The sequence below is a fragment of the Hemiscyllium ocellatum genome, chromosome 7 (genome assembly GCF_020745735.1).
Source record: "Hemiscyllium ocellatum isolate sHemOce1 chromosome 7, sHemOce1.pat.X.cur, whole genome shotgun sequence".
Lineage (NCBI taxonomy): Eukaryota > Metazoa > Chordata > Chondrichthyes > Orectolobiformes > Hemiscylliidae > Hemiscyllium > Hemiscyllium ocellatum.
In genome coordinates, this window is record NC_083407.1 from 61,096,874 (window position 1) to 61,120,854 (window position 23,981).

At 39.7% G+C, this 23,981-nt stretch overlaps 1 protein-coding gene across 3 annotated transcripts in view; it reads left to right on the top strand.

Annotated features, from left to right (window-relative positions):
* Nucleotides 1–23,981, top strand: part of kalrna (kalirin RhoGEF kinase a) — a 744,968-nt gene that overhangs the window by 441,519 nt on the left and 279,468 nt on the right. For 2 of the 3 annotated variants that reach the window (XM_060827251.1, XM_060827252.1), the window contains exons 1-6: nucleotides 3,666–3,782; nucleotides 6,890–7,081; nucleotides 7,770–7,919; nucleotides 11,415–11,529; nucleotides 12,050–12,165; nucleotides 12,702–12,824. In XM_060827251.1, coding sequence (XP_060683234.1) covers nucleotides 3,693–3,782; nucleotides 6,890–7,081; nucleotides 7,770–7,919; nucleotides 11,415–11,529; nucleotides 12,050–12,165; nucleotides 12,702–12,824 — 786 coding nt within the window. In that variant the 5' untranslated portion in view covers nucleotides 3,666–3,692. Of the gene's footprint in view, nucleotides 1–1,480; nucleotides 1,648–3,662; nucleotides 3,783–6,862; nucleotides 7,082–7,769; nucleotides 7,920–11,414; nucleotides 11,530–12,049; nucleotides 12,166–12,701; nucleotides 12,825–23,981 lie in introns of those variants that run through there. The other variant, XM_060827256.1, reaches the window with a different exon arrangement.

Sequence of the window (23,981 nt, forward strand, 5' to 3'; positions counted from 1 at the left end):
CAATAGTACTATACGAAAGTGATATTTCAGGGACATCTTGTCATTTCCAACCAGAAATGTATTTTTAGTTGAATACAAATTAATGAACGGTTAACGAGTCTAATGTAGCTAGTAGTACATTTAAATATCATTAGTTTTATTTACAAAAGAAGTTCTAACGAAAAGTTATCCAATTTATTTAAGAAAGTGTAAACTTTTAGTTGTGCAGTTCGGTTTCTAAAGACATTATTTTCTACTGAGGATAGTATTACTTCAAAGTGATAGGTCTTGAACATGAAACCGTACACATTAAGAGCAAAAGTAGGCGATTTGACCTTTCAGCCTGTTCCACCCTTCAATAAGTGCATAGCTGATTTGCTTGTGTTCCAAATTCCACATTTTCGTCTATCTTTGATAATCCTTGAATCCCCACTCTTTTGAACTCGAGCGGAGAAACCCAAACCAATCTTTCACTGTAAGGCCTTCATTCCAGGTATCAATCTAGTAAAACTGCCTCTAATATCTTTATGTCCTTCTTTAAGTAAGGAGGCCAATAAATAAATGCAGTAACCTCCACATCATATTTGAGATGTGGTCTCACCAATGCCCTGTATAATTGAATATAACTTTGGTACTTTTATTTTCGGCTGCTCTCAATAAAGGATTGTATTCCATTTGCTGCTGTATCATACAAACCTTTTGTGGCTCATACACTAGAACATCTGGATCCTTCTGTACCTTGGAATTCTGCAGTTATTAGAGGAAGACTTCTTTTATTCTTCCTATCAAAATGAGCAACTTCACATTTTCCCATATCATATTCCATCAATCAGATTTTTGCCCTCTCACTTAAACTATCTATATTGTTCTGTGTCTTTGTTATATCATATTCACAACACACTTACCTACTTATCTTTGTGTGATCTGAAAATTTAGTCATGATGTATTTACTCTCCTCATCTAAGTCATTGGTATGAGTTGAACAAAGTTGGAGGCGCAGCAGGAGCTCCAACTTCGTGCACTAACATTTTATGTGGAACCTTGTGAAATGCCATCTGGAGATCCAGTATAGTACATCATCTGTCTCCCTTTCATCCACAGCACAATTTCCGTCCTTTAAAGAATTCCAATAAATTGATTAAACAGGACGTTCATAAAACTGTGCTGATTTTTGGTTACCTTGAATTTTGCAAGTGCTCAGTTATAACCTTCTTAATGATCTATTCTGACTCAACTTCCACAACAGACGTTTAACAATTGGCCTTTAGTTTCCTGTTTTCTGCACCTTTCCTTTCTTTAGTTGTAGAATTTTTTTTATATTTTCCATACCAATGGAACCTTTCCAGAATCTAACATTTCTGAATGAAGGCTGGGAGTTCTGTGCTAATACAGGGTAACCTTACTTTCTAATTCAACAATAATGAGTAGAATCCAGGTGCTGAGACGTGTGAAAAAGACAGAGATTTTCAAATAAGCTATGAAATGTGTTTATTTTAATCAGGAATTGAACTAACTTGTGATAAAGACATGGATCTAGGAACACAAGTGCAGGAACTGCTGGAGTTTCTTCATGATAAACAACAAGAGCTCGAGTTGAATGCTGACCAGACCCAAAAGCGCCTCGAGCAATGTTTACAGCTTCGTCACCTACAGGCAGAGGTTAAACAGGTAAAGGAGAAAATAAAGTTTAAAGTGTGTAATCTGTGTTTTGAGTCCTTACTGTTTTTCATTTAAAACTGGAGGACAGAGTCATTTTTTTTAATCAAAATCCCATACCCACAACCTAACCTTGCATTATTCTTCAACCAAACTGACAGACAGGAATGTAGATCTCCAGTCTTTATAGGTGTGGAATTTGGTTATCAATTTACACAAACTAAGAGAAAAAAATAAACTAGTGGAAAATGTGGAACTTTCAGCAAGCGTTTAAAGAGAGAAATTTGAAATCCCTTCACTCCTGATTTAACATCACACCAAGAAAGCAACCTTTACAAGTGTTGATTCTCTTGCCTCACAGATTATTTTCAGCACTTAACTGCTAGCTGAGTGGGCATACTTTATTACACTCCAAAGAACCAGTTCGTGATGGCTAGGACTGAATCTATGTTTATATACTCTTCTATAACATTCATTTACAGAGATATGCATTTCAAGCATGTACCTCCTAATTCAAAAAACACAATGTTTCAGTCTGTGTCTAATTATAAGGGTACGAGTGAATCACCAATAAATCTACACTGCCTGCACAAAATTAAACATTATTAATAAATTCTGAGGAAGGGTCACTGGACCTGAAACATTAACTCTTATTTTTCTTCATAGATGCTGCCAGACCTGCTGAACTTTTCCAGCTAATTCTGTTTTTGTTCCTGATTTATAGCATCCACAGTTCTTTCTGTTTTTATAATTAATCAATAATGAACACCATATACAATTAGCACCTCTTCTCATTATGAGTGAGAATAAATGTGATTTATTTTACCAACTCCAATGAGCAACATTGCACACCTTTGTAATATCCTGTTTAGCAAACTTGAGGCTTTTAAATTTCTTTCTTGTGTCCCTGCATCTTTTTTTAAGAGTGTGAGGGTAACGCTAAGATTAAATTACAGAAGAATCTTTCATAACTAATTTTGGTCATCAGTTTAGTTGCAAAACATGTTAGATATAGCCACATATTTCAGTTAGATGACCTTAAAGTTGTGAATGACACTGAATGGGAGCAAACTAATAGTGACTAAAGCTCAAGACAAATCGCAGAGACGTCACTCTATCAACTTCAGCTACAATAAATGTCTTGTATTTTGAAATTGAGAGAAGTACTTGGCCAATATATGTTGAATAAATTAAATGGAGAAGATTCTTAATGCTGTGTGACATTGTATGATAAAAGAAATGAGTATGCTGAATGGAAAGTAATTCCAAAAGACTTGATGTTACTCAACAAGTGGGAAGTACTCCTTTATCTGGGCTCTCCCTTCAGTAATCAAATTTCTCAGGATTACTGCCTTCTGTCATTTATATCTTTGACGGTTGAATGCTGAACAATGTTGTCTTAAATAATGATGGGCCTATACAAACATTAATGTTTTATTTGAGTCCCACAAAACTTTCTAATTGATAGTAATGTCCATACATATTATAACATGGTATTCATGAAAATAATAACTAATTATACTTGATCATAATACAGAACTAACTAATTGAATGTTTTTGTTTCTCCCAATATTTGTCAAATTTAAAGTAGGGCTATCATCATAAATGTGAAAGCTATGTTGATAATCCCTAATATTGTGGATAAATGCTGAACAATCAATGGTGTTTTGCTCTAGATACAGATTGTGCTTACAATGACTGAGTTGAATCTGTATAATATAGTAGCAATACTGGAATCTATACATTATTTCGGGACAAAGAGTAATCCTGACAATTCTATAACTTTGTCCTCTTCCTTTTCTTCTCAACAAAAGAACAGCTGAACCATCTGTCTCTGATCCCCTTAGGGATTATTATTGACCATGGTGCATGCACTGTGCAGGCAGGATTGTTAAAGACTGAATTTCACATCTTTGTACTTCCAGAAGATATTCATCTTTAACCAATTAAAAGGGAAATCAGCGAACATACTATGGTGAGAATGCTTTAAGAGGATACAATATTGAACTACTGTTTTTCTCCTGCAGGTATTAGGCTGGATACGAAATGGAGAGTCTATGCTCAATGCAAGCCTTGTTAATGCCAGCTCACTATCTGAGGCAGAACAGCTTCAGCGAGAACATGAGCAATTTCAGCTGGCCATAGAGGTAATACTTACTTTTGTATTGGTATTTAAATTGAAAGATTTGTGTTCTCTCTTGAATGGATTTACTTTGCATGTCCTTTAAAAACTAACAAACAGCACTAGATGTATCTCTGACTTTGCACATGTTTTTCCACTTGCTTTATGTTGTAACACAATAAAGGTTCACAGTTCCTTAGAGAGTGAAACAGATGAATTGGCAAATACATATGAAAGATCCAAAAACTTCTTAAAAATAATAAATTAGCATGTGATGTGACTAAATGGAAGATCATTTCCTCAGAGCTGTTCCTGACCGACTTGTGGAACTTGGCTAGAAGTGTGATACAAAAACTCTATTTACATTTTATATTGCAGCTCTCGCTATGTTATCACATTGGAGCTTAAAGGAAATGAGCTGCAAAAGTCATAAAGAAGATTTGTAATGAATTGCATTTATCTAACTTATAAAAATGATATCCTGTGCTATAAAAAAAAGTTCTAATGCATCAAGTAAAGTGTAATAAAAATAAGCCAGAAGGTGTTAACAACCCATTTCTGCAGTACAACTGATGGAATCACAATGGATCATACTGAATTTATTGGAATACCTAACTTCCTTTTTATTAGCTAAGCTTACATGATTTTTTCTGAATTATTTCAGACAAAATTTCAACAAAAGCCATTTTAAGGTCAATGATTTAAAAACTCTTGCTTTGTAAAAGTGGTATCTTCTACCTGAATTTTCATACCAAATTCCAAGTGAAAATTCTGTGTGATGATTTGCCCTTTCCCCTGCTTCTCCTGTTTCAGTATTCCAGTAATTAATGACAAATAGGCCATCCTTATATTTCTGTTTCCTTCATTCCCATTTAATAGTGCACAAGACATTATCCTGAAGAATTGCATGTCAGGGCCATATTTACAGTCTTGATTGTTCATTGGGGTAAAAGTTCATTTTACAGCTGTGCAGCACTCTGATAAGACTGTTTTTATGACTCTATGTTCAGTTCTGGGCATCACATCTCATGAAGGTTAATTAATAATGGAAGGGTAATGGAATTTCTCCAGAATGAGACAGAGATTAAAGGGTGTCTATTATAAGAATAGATTGCAATGGATAGGCTCACATTCTTTCAAATATGGAAGATTAAGGGGTGATCTAATTGAGCTGTTTAACACCTTGAGAAATAGGACAAGGAGTAGGCGGTTCGACCTCTCAAGCCTGCGCCATCATTTATAGGATCATAGCTGATCCAACATTCCTCATATCCGTTTTCCTGCATTTTCCTTGTAACCCTTGATATCCCTACTGATCAAGAATCTATCTAACTCAGCATTTAGTTGAAACAAGGACTCTGCCACCACAGTTGTCTGTGGCAAGAGGTTCCAAAGATCCTCAACTCTCTGACAGAAGAAATTCCGCTTCACCTTTGGTTTATTAGCACCCCCTTATTCTGAAACAATGCCCTCTAGTCCAAGACTCTCCCATGAGCGGAAATGTCCTTTTAGTATTCGCTTTGCCAATCCCATTAAAAATCCTATGTGTCTCAATGAGGTCACTTCTCATTCTTCTAAATTCCAGAGAGTAAAGTCCCAACCTATTTAGCCGTTACTCGTAAGACAATCCCTCCATGCCGGGATTACCTTAAGATGCTGAGTTATTTTAAATGGTCACATGATTTGCAAGGGTGGGACAGAGCCTTAAAATTAGATTGGCTGTTCAGAGACGATAACAGAAAGTACATCACCACACACAGTTTCTAGCTTAGGGTTGTAGTTGTAGTATTCAGCTATTTGAAACCCAGTTTTGGTGCTATGAATACTGGTTAAGATTTCAAAAAAGCAATGGAGGTATGTGTGCACAATTCCAGTGTGAAATATCCTGGACACCATTTTGATAAGGGTACTAATGTGCAGGGACCTTAAGCTCTCAGTCCATGTTAAAAATATCCAAAGACATTCCCATATATTGTATACCACATTTTTTTGTGATAGTCTCAAACAATTAACCTAATACTTACATGATTTGTTCATATTTGTCTAATGTTCCATCCATAATTAAAGATTCTAGTAACTTGCCCACAAAAAAAATTAGACTGATTGGTCTATAGTTTCTGGGTGTTTTTCCTCTCCCTACCTTTGTTAATTGTAAATTGACATTGGCAATTGATTAGTCCAAAAAGAAACACCAAACTGCCTGATGTTTTATCCAAAATCATCTTCTTGCATCATAAAGCTGCCAATCTGTTAATCTATTTTCCACCAACATTTTTTTGAGTAAACTAGTTTAACAAAGGGCTTTGATAGGAAGGTCTTGATTTATTTTTCTCTCATTTTGTAGGCAAGTACTATTTGACCGTGACATCTGCAACCTGTTTGCTTGCAGAACAAAACCACACCTTGTTATGGAGCTCTATTTTCAAACCCTTTTCAGTGGATTTGAGTTTGGCAGAAGAGGGAGGCAAATATAAAACAAAAACCAAGAGTTATTTTGGGCACTTTTCTTACCTTGCATCTCTACTGATGAGATGACAGGTCCATGCTGAGATAGAACATTTTTAAAAATAAAATCTACAGCATTTAAATCTTCCACTGCTACTTTTCAGGCTACACAAGGTGGAATCATTTTCCATGGCTTTTTATTTTGACTTTGAAAACACTGGAGATGAGGGAAATATTACCAAAACATTGTTGCCACTAGATCCACTACTTTTCTATGTACAAATTAAATTGGACATAATCCATGTGAATGTTAGATCACTCATATTTCTCCTTCTCCATATAGTGCACAATTAAAAAGCAACTGTAATTATGGATTCACATGAGCCCCTGCTGACCTCAATTTTAAACTTAATGCTTTTAAACACTTTGAGATAAAATCAGATCCTAACTATGAAGATCAAAGTATGTCAAGAATGCAAATTTTGTTACGTCCCTTAAAATGATATTGTCCCTCTCTATTGTTGTTGGTTATTAGAATTAACACTTCATTGCAAATCTTTAAAAATGTTTAACTTTCCTACATCTCATTACTCACACCTAATCCCTTTTACCATCTGTCTGGCATTTCTATGCAAACCTCTCTTTCCTCCCTACACATAGTCCCTCTTTCATGCCACTTCTTTACAGAAAACCCACCAAAGTGCCCTTCAAGTACAGCAGAAGGCTGAGACCATGCTACAAGCTGGCCACTATGACTCAGATGCCATCAGAGAATGTGCTGAGAAAGTAGCACTTCACTGGCAACAGCTAATGCTGAAGATGGAAGACAGACTCAAACTGGTTAACGCATCTGTGGCTTTCTATAAGACATCTGAACAGGTAGAAAATTCAAACATGCATTTTATCTAGACATTATACATAGATATTTAAATTCTGAAATTCTGAATTATAACAGAAAAAACATAAATGTTTTTCACTAATTTATTGATAAATGCTGCATTATAATGAGTTTCCACTTGATTGTGTCTTGTACTTTGTGTTCACAAATTTACTTAAGTCATATTTGACAGATGAGCTCTGGTTTATAAATTCCATGCACTGTGAATATAATTTCAGAGTATAACTGAGATAATTAGTCACTTAGCAACAAAATGAGACAGATATTTATGCCAGCTTCCAGTGTCAACTCTCCTGAACTCTTGGCTCTATTTTGTGAAGAGTTGCAATCCATCCACCAGGTCCTGACAGACATATGTCTTCTCCAGGATTATAGGAGATCTGTTCTTCCACTAGAAATAATACTTCGGTATTTTTCATTGACTTGAACTGGAAAGCGTCTCTTATAAGAAAAATCATCTCTTCTGGTGCAGCTCTCCCCTTAGCATTATGCTGAAATATTAATCTAGATTATGTGCTGTTGGATTGTGATCCTTGATCCTGGGACTTAGAGGTGACAGTGCTATTATTGAGTCAAGGCCAATATGGTAGTCCTTGACCATATAACTGCTTAATCTTGGAAGCTGTGTGTGTTGAGTTGTCCACTCTGATGTTTGTTCCCTGTTATCAGGTGTGCAGTGTCCTTGAGAGTCTGGAACAAGAGTACAGAAGGGATGAAGACTGGTGTAGAGGCCAAGATAAATTGGGGCCAAATGCTGACACTGACCATGTGACACCATTAATAAGCAAGCATTTGGAACAAAAAGAAGCCTTTCTTAAGGTAATTTATCTTTCCCAGTCTGCTTAAAAAGTTATGGTCTGAATTTCCTGAGGGCCTGCTCTGCCAACACATGTCCTGGATTGGAACTCAGTACCCCCTAGTTCCAGACCTGAGCCTCTAACATGCCAAGCTGACTGCTGGAGGCTGCATCAAAAGTGTGACCCCAAATTTGCTGGCATCAAGCCATTCCATTGGCAGGGAGTTGGGGGTCACAAGGACATGCTGTCTCTTATTTGAATTTTTACTCCTTACAAAGAAAACTTCAAGTACAGGTTGTTCTGCTATAATGCGCATTTCATCAACATGAATTCACTGTAATTCAATTTTCAAATTGGGGACACTGTTTCTAAAGCACAAATTTTTACATCGCCAACACTTTAAGCATTGTTTCTATAATGTGGGGTTGTACAAGAACACAACCATTGCATTGTAGAAGAACTATCTGTGTTTAAAATATAATCCCCTCCAGAAAGTTTCTGTTGGAAACTTCTGGGACCCTTCCTGAAGCCTCATTGGATCACATGCTAGCTCCTGGAAAAATCTCAATGTACCTGAGCTCAACCTGAAATGTTGTTGCAGTGCTCACTCTGCCTGTGGCATGCTCTCTCTGACATTCTCCACTCCCAACAGAATTCAGGCTTTCCACATACTTTGTCTTCAAGAATTTCAAGCCCTTTTTAAAGCACTCAAGTGGCCACAGTAGAAGTAACGTGCTTTAAGTTCTGTCCAAACAAAATAAAGTCCTCATCAGAAGTGGACTAAACAGTGCATAAAATATTTGGCAATGGTTCCATTAATTCTATTAAAGGCACCGCCACTGTATTTTCTTGAGGAGACTTTAAAATAAAGTAAATCCCTGTACTTCAGTACCCTGCTATCTGCCTCCACTGTTAAAACCACTGTAAGGGTGTGACATTTTCCAATTTCCCCTCTTAACCAACCTGTAATCTCCCTGAATTAAATGGTCATCTACTGATTGTTTTGGGTTTTTTTATATCAGTGCTTTAAACTTACTTAGAAGTAAATGTTACAAAAAATGTGCAATATGGACCATTTAGTCCATTCTGGGTTTTATGATCCACATGAATCTTATTCCACTGCCCTTTGTCTAACTCAAGCACTCTAGCCTTTTAATTCTTTCTCCCTCAGGTGTTTATCTAATCTCCCCTTAAATGCACCTTTGCTATTTACCTCATCTATTCCTTGTCTTCATGAGATTCGTATCCAAACACACTTAGTCTATCAATGTTAAGAGGTTTTGTCCTGAATTCCCTATTGGATTCATTAGTGAATATTGTATGTTTAAGTCCTCTAATTCTGCTTTTCCACGCAACTGGAAACATTTTCACTGCACTTATCATTTGAACATGAAAGGATTAATAAGACAATTAATTATTTTAATGATATTGCTCATTAATAAAACATGCTTCTCAGTTTGGATTCTGATTCCCTTTATGGCTAAATAATGCGATGGCTCAAAGCACATTATAAATTTATTGATTTGGGATGCTACTGCACTGATGGCTGATGAGCTTTCCTCCTATCAGTACAGCCTTGGAAAATTACTCCTTTAATGTTCAGAACCCTGCAACGCAACATTGCAATTAATTAAACTCAGCAATTATTGTCTTTAAATGCTTCCAGTTGAATAACTGACAAATAAACAACTACTAATTGTTTAATTATTACCTTAACTTTCTTTCTATTTTGTTGATATATAAAAACCTTGGACAAAGCAGTAGTGAACATTTGTTCCTCCTCTAACTCCTTTGAAGCATTTCCAGCATCCAGTTTCAATAAGCTCCAACTCTTCTTCAGGTTCCCCCTTTTGCCAAAGGATGAATGTAACATTATGATAGTTGCTTCCAATGTAAGCAATCAGATTGCATTGCTGACTTTTATTTAATCATTCATTGATGTGGGCATCATCAGCTAGGCCAGAATTTATTAGCCATCCCTAATCGTCTGGAAACCAGTTAAAAGTCAACCACAATGCTGTGGGTCTGGAGTCACATGTAGGCTAAACCAGATAAGGTTGACAGATTTCCTTGCCTAAAGATGATTGCTTGCTTTTTATGACAATTGACAATGGTCACATAGTCTCCATTTAGACGGAGAGGTTGAGGGAAAGCATATAGAGCTTAGGACCTAGACTGTGGAATACTCCACCATTCTAGGTCATAATTGATCATCACTTCAATGCCATTTTTCTGCTCTATCTTCTTATTTCTTAATGTCATGAGTCTCTAGAAACCTATTGATTTCTGTCTTGAACTATTCAATAACTGAGCTTGGGGGTAGAAAATTTCAAAGATACGCCGCCCTCCGAGTGAAGAAATACCTCCTCATCTTCTGTTGTATCAAAGTAGGAGCCCACCATTGGATAGTGAAGAAAGGAAATGTAAAATACCTCTCCTCTGAAAATTCCTTTTGCTTGAAGTCTCCATTCAGTTTGCAAACTACACAGAGACTCCTGTATTTTTGGAGCTACACTGCTTGAACTAGTTTGAACTATTTACCTAATTAACCAATTAAACATTCTCTAGTAAAGCTTGTATACTGTGCGTAAAGCTGGAAAAAAACTTGCTCCATCTTTTACCTAACCTTTAATTCTTGGCCCAGTTTTAAAAAATCCATACTAGTGACAAATTTTATAAAGATATTGACAGTTAATAACTCACCATGCCCAAAATGACTGTTTGAAATCTCCATTCCCTTACAATGTTTTATTACATTAAAGGGTTGTATAAGTACCAACTGTCGTTATTTCACCCAAAGCAGATTTGTAAGTTTGCTGGGCATCTGTCACATGGGCTGTACGGAAAATTTTGAATAATGTTTTGGTTTGGGCTTCCAATACAGTCAGTGTGCTGCCCAGTGCTCTTTGGTCACTGGTGGGCAGCATGCCAAACTGGGGAGTGGAATATCCCGGGACTCTGTGGGTGAACCAAATGGAAAATTAACACTAAAATGTTGTGGTATGGAGAGGTGGTGTGGTGTGGAATTGGTTAATGAAAGAGGAGGATGGATTGAAACCTGCTCAGTTACAGGTTGTAATGTACTTGTGGGTTCAGGGTGGATGTTTCCTCAAAATTGCCTCCCCAATCTGTTTCAGAGTGTCATGAGATTTGTATTCTTTAAGCATCTATCCATTTTTTAATGGTCCCTTGTTAGACTGCCCATTGCCTGGTCCGAATGGGCATAGCATTTGTGACACAAGGTCCTGCCATTTTGTTTTAAAAATTGCTGATGGTTTCTGACAGCTGGCTGAGACTGTGACTTGCATTTGGAACTGCTCTCCTGCCTGCTTCAGATTGCAGTGACGGACACACATTCCCCTGAGCATGGCATCAGATGGGAAGGGCAGCCACTATTTCCTTGCTTTGTAAATCACTCCTTCTGTGTTTATGTATGGAAAGCATGAATGATGAGGAGTTGGTGTGGTCAGTTTGAAGGGAACATGGATTCTGATGAGCTTGTTGTTTGTGTTCACAGGCCTGCACTCTGGCGCGTAGGAATGCTGAGGTATTTTTGAAGTACATTCATAGGAACAATGTGAGTATGCCTGGTGTGGCTGCTCACACAAGAGGCCCTGAACAGCAAGTAAAAGGTGGGTTTGGCTCAAGAAAAGTTGAACAGTTGGGACACTTTTGTTACTCAGAAAATTAACTATATTCATTTTTGTCCAGCAACTTGTTAGTTCAAGTAATAATAACATTTTGTAAGTTTAGATTGCTGTTCAACAGTTAGAATCTGTTTTTTTTTGTTCTTGTTGTTAATTTTATCTTCTTCAGCTAGTTTTTATTGCATATAATCCAAATAAAACTTCTATTGTTTAAAACTCCCTGATTGAATGTTGTCATCCAGGAGGGTATATTTGAATGAATTTTCATTGGTTTACCTTCCAGCACTTTACTTTTACATAAACATTTTGAGTTCTAACCTAATCACAAATTTGTCTTTTAACTCTGAGCTTCCTGATGTTGACAGTTCATCTTTAACTGCACTGCAATTGAATCTTATTTCATCATTCTGAGCAAATGAAAACATTTAGTAGAAATTAATATTGGAAAAATAGCCCCACATGCTGTCAGAATTCAAGGAAGTGATGGTGTCATTTTGATTTGCAGCTATTCTGAGTGAGCTGCTCCAGAGAGAGAACAGAGTTCTTCATTTCTGGACAATGAAAAAGAGAAGACTAGACCAATGTCAGCAGTATGTGGTGTTTGAAAGAAGTGCTAAACAGGTATGTGTTACCTACACAATCCTTTGTTGATTATTAACCTGAAGCCTTGGTAATTTTTTTTGCATTCTTTGAAGTGCGTACATATTTCTGTTTCAAAGAAAGCAAAACTGTGATGAACATATAATCTTTCAAGGGAGCTCCTATAAATAATATTACCAAAGGGTTTTGGATAGAAATCATGATGAGGAGTACAAAGTTTAAATACATATTCTCTCAGTGTGCATCAGGAATAGCACAGTAAAAGCAACACTGTAAGCTTTCGTACTTTGTTTTCATTTCTTTCTCCAAAGGTTTGATTACCAGCTCTGGGGAAGAGGCAAAGACTTGCTATAATAAATTGCAGTTTAATACAATATTTTACATATGGAGCTGTGTCCTCTGTGATTTCTTTTTTTCGTGTGAAGCTCAAGTTTTATCATGATGTAATGATAATGGGAGGAGGACTAAAACAAACAGATGCCACTGAATTTGAGGAAAGAATTTTGCCATTTTAGGTGGAACATTTACCTTATTGTTAATTCCTGTACACCCAACAGGCTTTGGACTGGATCCAAGAAACAGGCGAATATTACCTCTCCACCCATACCTCTGCTGGGGAAACTACTGAAGAAACTCAGGATCTTATGAAAGAATATGGTGAATTCAGGATTTCTGCCCAGGTAAAATGAAATAGGTTCCCTTGAGTAATTCGTAACTTACCAATGTCTTTGGTACAGATATTCCAGAATGGCTTTAAATCTGTGTCAGAGTGAGAGCTGATACACTTTTTGTCCAGTGCCATCAATATTTCTGTTCAAAGAGAAAGAATATATTTGGTTGTTGAAATGTAATTTTTCTCACTGATGTGTACACTTAAAAAATCTGATTTTAAAAAAAGTTTTCTTTTTCCAAACTGATATAGACGACAGACATTTGCAATTATATGTGTATACTATCTCTGATACTTTTTCAAATTCAGTTGACACAATCATACCACAAAGGATGTTTTAGAATGTGTTTAACACCAGAAAATGAGCCTCTACTGTAATAAAATTACAACTTGTACTGATTAAAGTGATCTTATTATAAGTATAATCTTACAGATCCTATGTTAGGAATACCAACATATGTTACATGCAGGAGCTCCACACTGAAAATCTGCTTCATTCTTTTTTAGTCTGTGTACTAAAGTACTTCTGTCCTCAATTGTTTAACTTGTTGGATTATTCATTCTGTTATCTTTGTGATAAAGATTAAAAGACAGATTGTAACATAAATATTTGGTAAAGATTATGTTTACCATTCGTGGACTATACTCTTTTTTTCAAATTTCTGTTGTTAATTTGAGTGTTTTTTTTTGACATCCCTAATGTCCATATTTTTATATATTGTGATATGGTGGAAACTTCTAAAGTTCTCAATTCAACGTGTACACAGTTCATGAGGTAATGCTTATCCTGCTATTATTTTTAAAGTTAAGTGTTCATTTCTAACTTTGAATGAATCAGAAATGAGTTTTCTCGTGTCCCATTAATTTGCACTTCAACATCAGAAGGGTAAACAAGTTGAACAAACTCGAAAATTAATTTCTGTTTTTACATTATCCAAATTCCATGGATGAAGCCTCTAATTAGTGTAAGAATTAAAAATTATTAGTTGAGTATTTTCTTGCACAACATTTGTCTTTGGAGTGGGCATGATGGGAGAGAGCAATCAGTCTTTTCACTCCTTTACAGCTGTTTCTTAGTGGCATAATATATTTATCGATTGGTTTCATAAAACATTGGTGTTAGTTTAATCCATTCTTTAATGTTGTTGTTGCATGAGGGCTACAATGAGTTCAGTTAGTCAGAGATCTAGCATTTGTGTGCTTTGGATTGAGGTTTTGATGTAAAGGTAGTAAAATATATGGAACGATGGCAAGTAAATGGGATTTAAGCTTGATATGATGTAAAAGAATGGACTTTTGCTTCACAGGATACAGTGATTTTTCACTCCTTCTATAAAATCTCCTTCCTTTTCTGAATGAGATGTGTGTGTGTTTGTGTGCTGGGGAGAGAGAGAGCAAGAGAGAGAGAAAGAGAAGCCAGAGACAAACTTATTTATTTTAGCCATTAGCTTTAGACAGTATTCATTTTTTTATCTCTCCACCACCCCAAGGCATCCAGCCTCATTCCTGATGAAGGGCTCCGGCGTGAAACATCAATTTTCCTGCTTTTTGGATGCTACCTAACTTGCTGTGCTTTTCCCGCAACACACTGATCTCCAGCATCTGCAAATATCACTGTGTCTCCTAGTATTCATTTAGTACCCATGGTACCTTTTATTTCACCTCTCCTCCTTTACAATGTCTCTTAAAACCTACTAAATCTTCAATAAAATTTTGGTCACCTATTTGGTGGGTTTATCTTGGTGCCTCCTCTGAATGACCTCCATCTTGTCCATGAGAAAGTGAAGCATGATCATTAAGCGCCAACTGTGCCTTACCAATGTAATCTGCTGCTCTTCACCTCACTAACCAAACATTGGATTGTTTGGTGCCCATCTTATGTAAGCATGTATCAGGATAGGTGAAGGGCTTGCCACTGCTGAGACCATCTAGTGTTCGCATTGTTGGCATCGTATTTAAAGCCCAGTGGCACACAACCTCAAACGCTGCCAGCCCTTCATCCTGAGGACCTAAACCATTATCCCCAAAGAAATGGCCCAGAAAGATAGGTTAGCTGCTGTTTGCTGACAGCTAATGGTGGATGGAATGATGAAGAGGATGAGAGCGCTGTGATCTTGATGACTGGCAAAAGGAGATTATGCCAGAAATAAAATGGTGGCCTGGGTCAGTGCAGCATCCTGGGTGAAATGCAGTGCCCAGGAGTGTAGGCAGTAATTTAATGATCTTCAGTACTCCATGAGGGTAAGTGTCAAAATCTTCTTTCTGCTATTTCACATTCACAGGGCCACCATGTTCCTTTTACTAATGCTCATGGAATACAATTTTCAGTATTGCATCATGTCCACCCAATAGTTTCACCCACCCCATCCTACAAAATTACCAGACCTACCTGCCCTCTGCACTTACTCCCTACTCACTGGGAGCACCTTCCCATCTCTCCTGCTCAGACATTACTAACAATTGCTGTTTCTACCACTTTATCATACTCAATCACTGCTTTTGTCTAGTTGGGTAAAAACGACTGACCTCTGGACTGAGAAGGCCAAGACCAACAGCAGGAGGAGGAAAGGTGTTGGAAAGAAGGCTCCTCACGCAATACAGGTCATTCTGTTACAATGCGTGTTTCGTCAACGCGAATTCACTGGAATGCAACTGATGAATTGGGGACACTCATTCTACAGCGCAGTCTTTTAAAACATGTGTGGGCTGTAGTGCGATTACAACGCTAACACTTGTAAGTGCTCACGGATTTTCTATAACGCAGGGTCACACAAGAAGGCAACCATTGCATTATAGAAGCACTGACTGTATAAGAAAAAGATCTTGGATTGTGCACGACCACAGTCTTTGCAAATGGGGAGATCTCCATCGCAACCGACCCAATATCCTTCACTGTGCTGCACGCTCACCCATTATCATCAATACCAGCTCCTTCTTAACCAGCACCAGCTTTTATCTCTCTTACAAAATTAGTAACTTTTCTTCTCACCTGCACTTATTAAAGGCACCCAGTAAATCTTGGTGAAGAAGAGGTCAGCACCAGTTCCTTTCAGCTTCACCTTCAGCTCTGAGGAGGAAGCCAATGAAGCCTTAGGGAATATTATTAAACACTCACATGAGTGCCTTTTCTGAGTCTTTACGTCGCTCGCCAATGATGTCTATCCTCTAGCATTACAATGGGCCGGGGTCCGGGTCGTACTGATGTTAATTGGGGCAAGGTGTGATTGTACCATCAGTCCAGTGTTTGTACTGATTTTGTTAAATTAATGGACCTGCACCCTTAATTTTTTTTCTTGGCCTGGTCATTGTCTCCAGCTGGAGCTGGTCTGCGGCATTTATTTCTCGTTTGCTCACTTATCACTGAAGAGTTGTAGTAATTCAAGTGTAAATGATAAGGTAAGTCTGGTTGTCTGTGGGTAGATATTTGGAACCTTTCGATGCTGAGGAAGTTCATGAGGCTATTATTGAGACCCAGTCCCTTGCCTTGAGCACCCATTACCAAGCCAAAGAACTTAGACTCAGAGCCTCCCGTCAATCCCATTATCTCGGTGGTTGGATTTCAGCTTTTTCTCTTCCCCCACCCTTTCCAAAGCTTTGTTGTCATTTTCGTAACACACTGTAACATCAACTACCATGATCTTTTGATCCTTCTTAAATATGAGGTCGGGTTTCCATAGTGGGCTGTCCTTTGCACTAGTCATGGCTCAATGTATGTTGTCCAGCCATACTTACAGACGTACTTTTGCAACTGGTACACAATCTTATTATGGCGTTTAATTCTTGAGTTCTTAACAAATAAGCAACAGCCTGAGATGTATGAAAGGGTCTCACTTACAGCATCACATCTTCTGCGTGTTTTGTTTGTGTTCGGTCTTCCCCTTGATAGTGCAGATCTTGTTGGATATAGATCACTTCTTAAGAGCAGGCTGTTTATGAGCCATGAGGATTTCATTTGAAATACAGTTTAATCCACAAGTTTTGAGATTTTGTCATCTCTGTAGGTTGAATGTCCGCTCCTTCGCATTCAAGCATTCGCCACTTTTTGAATTCCCAATCTCACCATGCTGCATATCTTTTGCTGGTTTCTGTTACCAGTGTCTGCCTCACGAAGTGCTAGCATAATTGCCTGGATGAGGCTTATCAGGTCCATGTCACTTTCAGTATGACTTTGGGTGTCCGGCAGGAAGGTTTCCACTTCCTTGAGAACTTTGAGCATTTGCAGTCCTTCAATGGTGTCACTGTTGCCTTCACCTGAATGCTGAAAGGAGGCCCGTATGACCACATCCTTAGACATCTCCAGTACCTCACTTTTGTGGATGATTGCCGATAGAATCTGCACTTCCAGTTTTGGGATGCCCATCCTGCTGTTCCTGTTGCTGGATTTCAGGATTCCATTGTTGATCTGAGGTGGAAGATGTGGCATTGTGTATTATCCGAACCAGTCTTGTGAGCATATTCAGAGACACTTCGGAAAGGATCAAGTGAAGATACAGTCTGGGGATGACATGAGTTTTCAAGATTTCGAGGCGTTGTTTTGGTCAGAGAGATGCTGCCTGAAATCCACCTACCCATGTCTTAAGCTTCTCCTTCCACTGTCCTTCTGACACACCTGCCCACGGGTTGATATGGGTACTCAGGTATTTCTCAGTTTCTCCTGAGGATATATAGGAAATAAGGTCATCATGAAGCTTCCAATTGTCAAAATGATTGTATAGGAAGGTCTTCCTCTTAAATGGAAAGTCTAAGCCTTTTGTCTATGAAATGTTGATATTGAGGCCTGTAAGGTCACAATATGATTGGAGCAGTTTTAGATTCCTTCCCATACTGGTATGAGAGTCACTCAGAAGGGCTCTGCCGTCCACCAAGGCCAAAGCCGATCAGTTGAACTCTTCTGCCTCCCAGGGGCATAGCAACTCCTGAGTTGGCTTTTTCCAGCCAGCATATCAATGGATCCAGAGCAATGTTAAATAATATGGGTGAGAGTGGGTCACTCGCTTTTACACCCCTCTCAATGGCTTTGGTGTGGTATAAGTTCTGTTCCCTTCAACCACTGTTGTGTTGCCAGTGTACAGGTCCTTGGTCAGGCCCACAAAGGCTTTTGGGAGCTGTGTTCTCTGCAGGGTTTTCAAGAGTAGTTCATGCCCAACTGAGTCAAATACCTTCACCAGTTCTACAAAGACAACTACTAGGTCCTTCTGGTTGTTTTTTGCTCCCTTAATTATATTCTGTAGGATAACAATTTTCTCATTGCACCCGGGAGTAGCTGCTAGAAACCCTTTCCATCTTGGGTTAATTTTGACTGTTTCACTAAGGTGCTTTATTTCCGTGAACAGCAGCACAGGACTGATGGTTATTAGTCACCAGTTGTCAATGTTTTTCAGGCAGACTCCATCCTCCCACTTAGGAATCAAATCATTCAGCTCTTTTTTAGAGATTCCAATATTGTACTTGATTTTAACCATAGGGAGAAATGTTGAAGTAGACAATTTTCCTCCTCCTCATGGATGGATCTTATATCCATGGCGGCACGGTGGCACTGTGGTTAGCACTGCTGCCTCACAGCGCCTGAGACCCGGGTTCAATTCCCGACTCAGGCGACTGACTGTGTGGAGTTTGCACATTCTCCCTGTGTCTGCGTGGGTTTCCTCCGGGTGCTCCGGTTTCCTCCCACAGTCCAAAGATGTGCGGGTCAGGTGAATTGGCCATGCTAAATTGCCCCTAGTGTTAGGTAAGGGGTATATGTAGGGGTATGGGTGGGTTTCGCTTCGGCGGGTCGGTATGGACTTGTTGGGCCGAAGGGCCTGTTTCCACACTGTAAGTAATCTAATCTAATCCTCTAATTTCATGCTGTCAGGTCCTGCGGCACTGTACTCATCTATTGCCTTGATGGCCATCTCAACCGCTTCAACCTCAAGGGGTCTCAAAGATCTGTAATCTCCTTTGTCGGTATACTGAGAGTATTTACTGATGTTTGCTTTGTTGTTTGGGACAGACAATTTCTCTCAGAAACAATCTTCCAGTTCCTCTTTTGGGAGAGGACAAGCGGATGAATTTGGCGCCCCCATGATCTGAAATAGATCATGCCAGCTGGCATCTGTATGTTTCGTAGAGCTGCTGCGTCACTCTGAACAAGGCTTTGTGTCTTGCCCATCTCTTTCTCACATCGGTATTTTTGCTGGTCTTTGTGTCTCTTTTTGTTTGACCTCCTCGAGGCCTTTTCCGTTTTTTTCGGTTGATCTTCACCATTCATGAGTAGGTCAGTTATGCTTTCCATTAGTCCGCTCCCAAGGGCCAGAGTGTCTGGGTTGTTCCTCACACCCACAAGATCTTCAGCTTGTTTCAATTGGTTGCCTGTGTCCTTATGCTTAGGGATCGAAGCTAGTGGTCTATGATGAGATCTTTAGTGCAGGTTTGATTCCTCTGAATTATTGAGAGCATTCTATGCCTCAGATTTGTATGAATCCTCTGCTATTTTCACATCATTCGGGTTTGGACCTCTGCCAGGGTGTTTCCAAGGTTTCTGCATTTATCAGAGATTTGCTTTGGTGTTTTTGTTTTGAGGATGCTAGTGATCTCCTTATTAATAAATTTGCCTCCTTCAAATTTCTTGTCAAGTTTTCTCAGGAGTGATATTTCATCTGGAGACCATATGCGATCACTTCTTCCTGGTTTACCTTTGACCTTGAGTGCTGCTTTGATGCGATTTTCATTACAAAGAATGGGATGTTGATGCCTCTCATGTTGGCCAAGTCCAGCTTGGGTTGTGAACTGTTGGTCACATGCGCTGCATGGAACGTTTCCTGCTGAGGGGGGTGTTTCTTACCCTTGCATTTAGTGTAATGGCAGGAAATTGCGTGATACTCTCCTGCTTTCTCTCAGCGTGAATATTTTGTTCGAATGTTCTCTATTTGATGTACTTCGGTCATATGGATCTCAATTAGGTTCACCGTCCAGAAGAGAGCATCGCATTTTGTGCAGAGCAACCCATTGACAGGGTAATGGATCACTACCTCTCAGACAGATGTTCTGTCATATGCTGGTTTCATAACGACTCCTTCCATAAATGTATGATGAATTCTCTGTTCCCTGTTTCAGCATCTGATCATTCTTATTGTAGAAGGTTTGAGTAGTAATGCTTATATTGTCTGGTGGGTGGGCCGCCCACATGATCTCTTCAACAACATTATCAGTGACATCCACTACTGGGTTAATACATTCTTTGGGTGGAACAATCGAACTCAGCTCTAAGTAGGGCAAGAGGTATTGTCTCAAGATCATTGTCTCCATTTGAGTTGAGACTGATCTTGTTGCTAGTTCAAGAGAGCAGGCGTATTTGCAACTTAACAATTTAAGGCAGCTCGCAGTTGTGGACGAGGCTGCGGGGAGGTTATTTATCCGGGACGCTTCCCAACTGGACAGCTCCATCAAATATGGAAAACTTATGCTTTTTTGTGCGGGTGATATTGGAGTATCAGGTCTGTACAGACCATGGCTTTTCTCAGTCGTTTAGTCACTCAGCAGCCAAGGCTATTGAGCTTACCAGCAGGGCCTGTGAGGAGGCACGACAAAACTATGAGAGCAAAAATATGTCAAAACATCATAGTTACTCCCACCAAGACTTTCGCCTACTTCGTCCACCTCAGCTCAGATCTGGTGTGTTGGCTATCTAATGTAAATTCAGCACACATTCTGGGGTGAGCACATCACTGCCACGACTCTGCTGCTGATCAAGGAACAAATACTCCAGGCCTCTGGAACTCTTGAGGATTGCCGGAGTTCAGGTACCAAGCACATGACAATCCCATGGTCCTAGCCATGATGACTATTCGAATGTATAGTGTCAGAGAAACAGTAGGCCGGTTTGCCAAAGACAATTGATACACCAAATTGAAAGCAGACTGGTGACAAACCACTCACAAAACAACATGAATACAAGGAGTCACACCCGGAACCCAGGGAAAGCTAACAATGGCAAAGAATCCCACTGCTCAGGCTGCTTGACTCTCATTGCCACAGAGGAAGGATATGATTAGCTGGGATCTGGAGAAAATTACTATAATAATATCTTGGCTGCATTTTGTGGGTTGATGATTTCAGATACCATTCCAGTCACCATGGGACGAGCAGCTGCAGCTCTTGGGGGTGGCCTTGCCACCGAGTCCTACTGAGTGCAAGTCCATCTCTGACAGATGATACAGTTTAGTGCTGATGGTCCAGAGCATTCTTAATCTGAGCCTGCACTGTGGGAAGGAAGTTTTATTTCCTTAATGGTACTTCTCAGCCTTCACATCAAGCACAAGAAAGCCAAGTGTTATGTGTCATGTGGCAGAGCAGCTTCATAAGTAGACAATAGACAATAGGTGCAGGAGTAGGCCATTTTGCCCTTCTAGCCAGCACCACCATTCATTATGATCATGGCTGATCATACTCAATCAGTATCCTGTTCCTGCCTTATCCCCTTAACCCTTGATTCCACTATCCTTAAGAGCTCCATCCAACTCTTTCTTGAAAGTATCTAGAGACTTGGCCTCCACAGCCTTCTGGGGCAGAGCATTCCATACACCCACCTTGATAAGGAGGTCTGAACTATGTAATCTTGTACAATTGTATGTTTCACAACTATGGCAGTCATACTATATTGGCGGAGTCGAATTCTGGAAGTAAGCCACCTCAATAGCTCTCTCTTTCCCTGTCACTACCTCTGTCTCCCACAGAAGACACCCTTGAACATTACAGGCCATGTGTTTGCACATTTACAGTTCAGTGTGCAAATATGGCAACTCTGAAGTGTTGTTTTCCAGTGATAGCTATAGAATGTGTTTCAGAAATGCCGAGCCCAATAATGCTTTAAGTGACTTTGTTTGATCACATTTGTTTAACTGCCATGACAAAGAAGCATTAGCATAGACAGTGTATTGGTCATGATTGTTTGAGGTCATAATTTGTAATTTTCATTTTTGAACAATGCATGATTTGTTAATGGATGGGTGGTTTTACTGAATCAGTGGACGCATGACTTATGTAATTGCCTCGGGAAGATCTCAAATTCAGAGAATTTACTCCTCCACAAAGAACAAAATAATAACTTATTCCACCCACTTCACACACGGTAGCAGCCACTCTGGCTTATTATTGCGCAGTTGACTTTGGATCAAAAATGGCAAAGATTCTGCTTTGAGTCCTTGAGCGTGACCTGTAGACTTCTACTGCAATGTCGGATGATCTCCCTTTCTTTATGTTCTCTATGTGTTACTGTCCCAGTGTTTCTGATGACCTTTCATCCTCCCTCTGTTTCTGTTCAGCCACTTTATAAAACTATTTCTGTCTCCAATTTATCTAAGAGCACATTGCTTTGTGGATTTCAGTGCTCTTGTTGGTTATGAACTCCCCTCATGTAAAGGCCAGAATACTCACAATTGTGAGCCCTTTCCCCTCAAACAAACACACGCACACAAGCTATCATCTGTTCCTATACTCTGAGATCCAATCCTTCTATCTTGAACTGCTCCTTTTCACTGCATTCATCCCCTCAGCAATCCAGTCTAATATGCAGACAACTCAACCAAACTTGAATTAAAAAAAAACAAAAACAGAAGTTGCTGTTAAAGCTCAGGAGGTCTGGCAACATCTGTGAAGAGAGATCAAATTTAATGTTTCGGGTCCGATGATCCTTCCGCAAAGGGTCCAAAGAGAGAGAGGAACAGTTGGACAGATAAAAGAGTCGATAACGATGTGGCTGGGAGGGTGAATAGCTGTTAATGGAGACTGTTAGTGGCTCGCAATAGGTAGTGTGTCATGTCATGTGATAACAAGGCCTAGTTTGTGTGGTAAGGGCTAGGACACGGGGGAGTTCAAGTCCTAAAATTATTGAACTCGATATTGAGTCTGGAGGTCTGCAGAGTCCCCAAGTGGAAAATTAAGTGTTGTTCTTCCAGCTTGTGCTGAGCTTCGTTGGAGCACTGGAGCAACCCCGAGACAGAGAATAGGGTGGTGTATTAAAGTGACGGGTAACTGGAAGCTCATGGTTTTTTAAATGGGCATAATGTAGATGTTGTGCGAAGCGGTCACCCAGTCTATGCTTTGTTTCCCCAATGTAGAGGAGACCATATTGTGAGAAGTGCAGGTAAAGTGCTGCTTTAACTGGAAGATATGTTTGGACCCTTGGATACTGAGGAGGATTGAGGTAAATGGGCAGGTGTTACACCTTCAGGAGTTGCAGGGCAAGGTGTCATGGGGCTGTGTTGGGATGAAGGAAGACTGGACCAGGATGTCCTGGAGCGAACATCACTGTGGAAGTCAGACAAGGGAGGGGAGGGGCATATGTGTCTGATAGTGGCATATTGTTAGAAGTGATGAAAATGGCAGCTGATGATTTTCTGTATCTGGATGCTGGTGGGTCGGTCAGTAAGGACAAGAGGAACCTGATCACTTTTGTGGGAGGGAAGTGACGGGGTCAGGGCGGAAGTGCAGGAAATGGGACAGAACCGGTTGAGGGCCCTGTCGACAATGGTGCAGGGTAATCCTCAGTTGAGGAAGAAGGTGGGCATTTTGGAGGCTCCCTTGTCAAAGTTGGCCCTGTCAGAACATGTGCAATGGAGACGGAGGAACTGGGAGAATGGAATGGAGTCTTTACAGGAAACAAGGTGTGAGGATGTATAATCCATGTAGCTGTGAGCGTCATTGGGTTTATATTGGATATTAGTGGTCAGTCTATCTCCAGAAATGGAAACGGACTCGTCAAGGAAGGGAAGGGCCCAGTCAGAGTTAGACCAGGTGAAAGTGAGTGCAGGGTGGAAATTGAAAGTGAAATTGTTGAACTTTTCCAATTCTCGATCAGAGAGGGAAGCAGCACTGATGGTGGTTGGGGGCTAGAATAGGACTGGAACAAAGACTGTTCCAAATATCCCATGAAGAGATAGGCATAACAGGGGCCCACGTGAGTACCCATGGCCACCCCTCTGACCTGAAGAATGTGCAAGGAATTAAAAGAGAAGTTGTTGAGGGTGAGGATGAGCTCGGCCAAGCAGTGGGCGGTGGTGGTGCGTCGGGATGGTTCAGGCCTTTGCTCCAGGAAGAAGTAGAGAGCCCTGACACCATCCTGGTGGGGAACGGATGTGTAAAGGGATTGCATGTCCATGGTAAAGAAGGGGCAGCTGGAGTTTGCAAA